General features: G+C 38.7%; 1 protein-coding gene across 1 annotated transcript in view; it reads left to right on the forward strand.

The window, feature by feature from the left end:
* LOC101861202 overlaps positions 1-1,534 on the forward strand; it is a gene marked incomplete in the record, with an annotated part of 8,010 nt that overhangs the window by 4,501 nt on the left and 1,975 nt on the right. Inside the window, 1 exon segment of the mRNA XM_005095875.3 lies at positions 298-400. Within this exon segment, the coding sequence (XP_005095932.2) occupies positions 298-400 (103 nt within the window).

The raw sequence follows: 1,534 nt of genomic DNA on the forward strand, positions 1-1,534 counted from the left end.
CACGGATAGATAGCTACAGACAGACAGACAGACAGACAGACAGACAGACAGACAGACAGACAGACAGACAGACAGACAGACAGACAGACAGACAGAGAAACAGTCATACTGATGATGGAAACAATGGTAGGGGAAGAGTGAAGAAAAATAATGTGTTTCATTACAGCATTAGTTCAGTTTTGAAATCAAATTAATTAAAGGGGGAGTGGAGGATGCTTTAAAACATACAAAATCAAAGAACAACAACAACAACGACAACAACAACAACAACAACAACCTTTTATTTTATTTTCTCAGATGGCAGATGGCCCGAGTTCTGTTATGATGTCATTGGCGAGCAGTGTGAATGCAAAGCTGATGACGTCATATTTGGCCTTCGTCAATGTGTGACGGATCATGGGTACGGAATAATTAACGCAGATTTGTGTCAGACTCAAGGAGGGCAGGGCAATGAGTCGCTTTAGCAAAATCCGGATAATATGTTAGTGCACCTCTTCGGCAAATATTATGTTATGAATCGGTTCGGCAAATGGGTTAGAACCACTTTGACAAACGGGTTAGCATCATTCAACAAATTATGGGTGCTCCCAATTCGGCAAACTGGTCAGGAAAGAGAATTAAGAGTCTGAATTCAGATGATGTATTTATTAGGGATTATCTGATTATCCCGATATTTATCCGGATTTTGCCCACCTCTAGACTCAGGGAGGTACAGTTTGTTATAAGGTCCTTGGTCAGACTGCAAATACCGTATTGAAGTTATACGCTTAACTCAGCCCTATTTGGTCGCTTTTAAGCACAAGGGGGCTATCTCGAAAATGCTGTTTTGAGAAAATCGAAGGTAAAGTTTTTGCCCCTTGTTTAATTTCTTTAAAAGACAAGGATAATTTTCTTTATAACAAAAAATACACATCAATGAAACCAAAATTTCTCCTATAGGTAGGACAATGGACTCATTTGGTACTGGTCAAGATTTCTGGAAACCCCGAAATCTGGGTTAGCCCGCTTGTCCTTAAAAGCGACCATTTGATTTAATACGAGGGGTAGTGTCTTCATTAAGTTTCTTTTTGGAAACCACTATCTGTATAGTATTTGTTTCTTTTCTTACACACTTTCTTTATGTTCAGTCTTGACTTTCGTTGAATAAAGAAGGGTAAGCAATAACATCGACTTTACCAAGTTGGATTGTAAAAGAACGTAATTCGTTAAACCATAAGTTTATAGACAATTGCCTCAGTATGCTACCAAATAATTGTTTTTCGCCCTTCTTGGAATAATTCCTTTCTGCCTTGCTTTCAGACGAGGAAATTTGACTAAAATGTTTTTCATTTTGAGAAAACGGCCGATAAAGAAAAAGAAAATGCAGACTTTATGAGGAAATGGCGGTTACAAACATGCCCAGTATGAGGAAAAAATACGGTTTTTGGGGGTTCTTATGCTATGAAATAGTTGTAGGCTGAGGAAGCTAAAAGTGCCTACAACTCAAATTCCATGATTTTGAGCCGAAATTTGATTTTGGGGGTGTAGCCCCCCC

This window comes from Aplysia californica, unplaced genomic scaffold, assembly GCF_000002075.1.
Source record: "Aplysia californica isolate F4 #8 unplaced genomic scaffold, AplCal3.0 scaffold00116, whole genome shotgun sequence".
NCBI lineage: Eukaryota > Metazoa > Mollusca > Gastropoda > Aplysiida > Aplysiidae > Aplysia > Aplysia californica.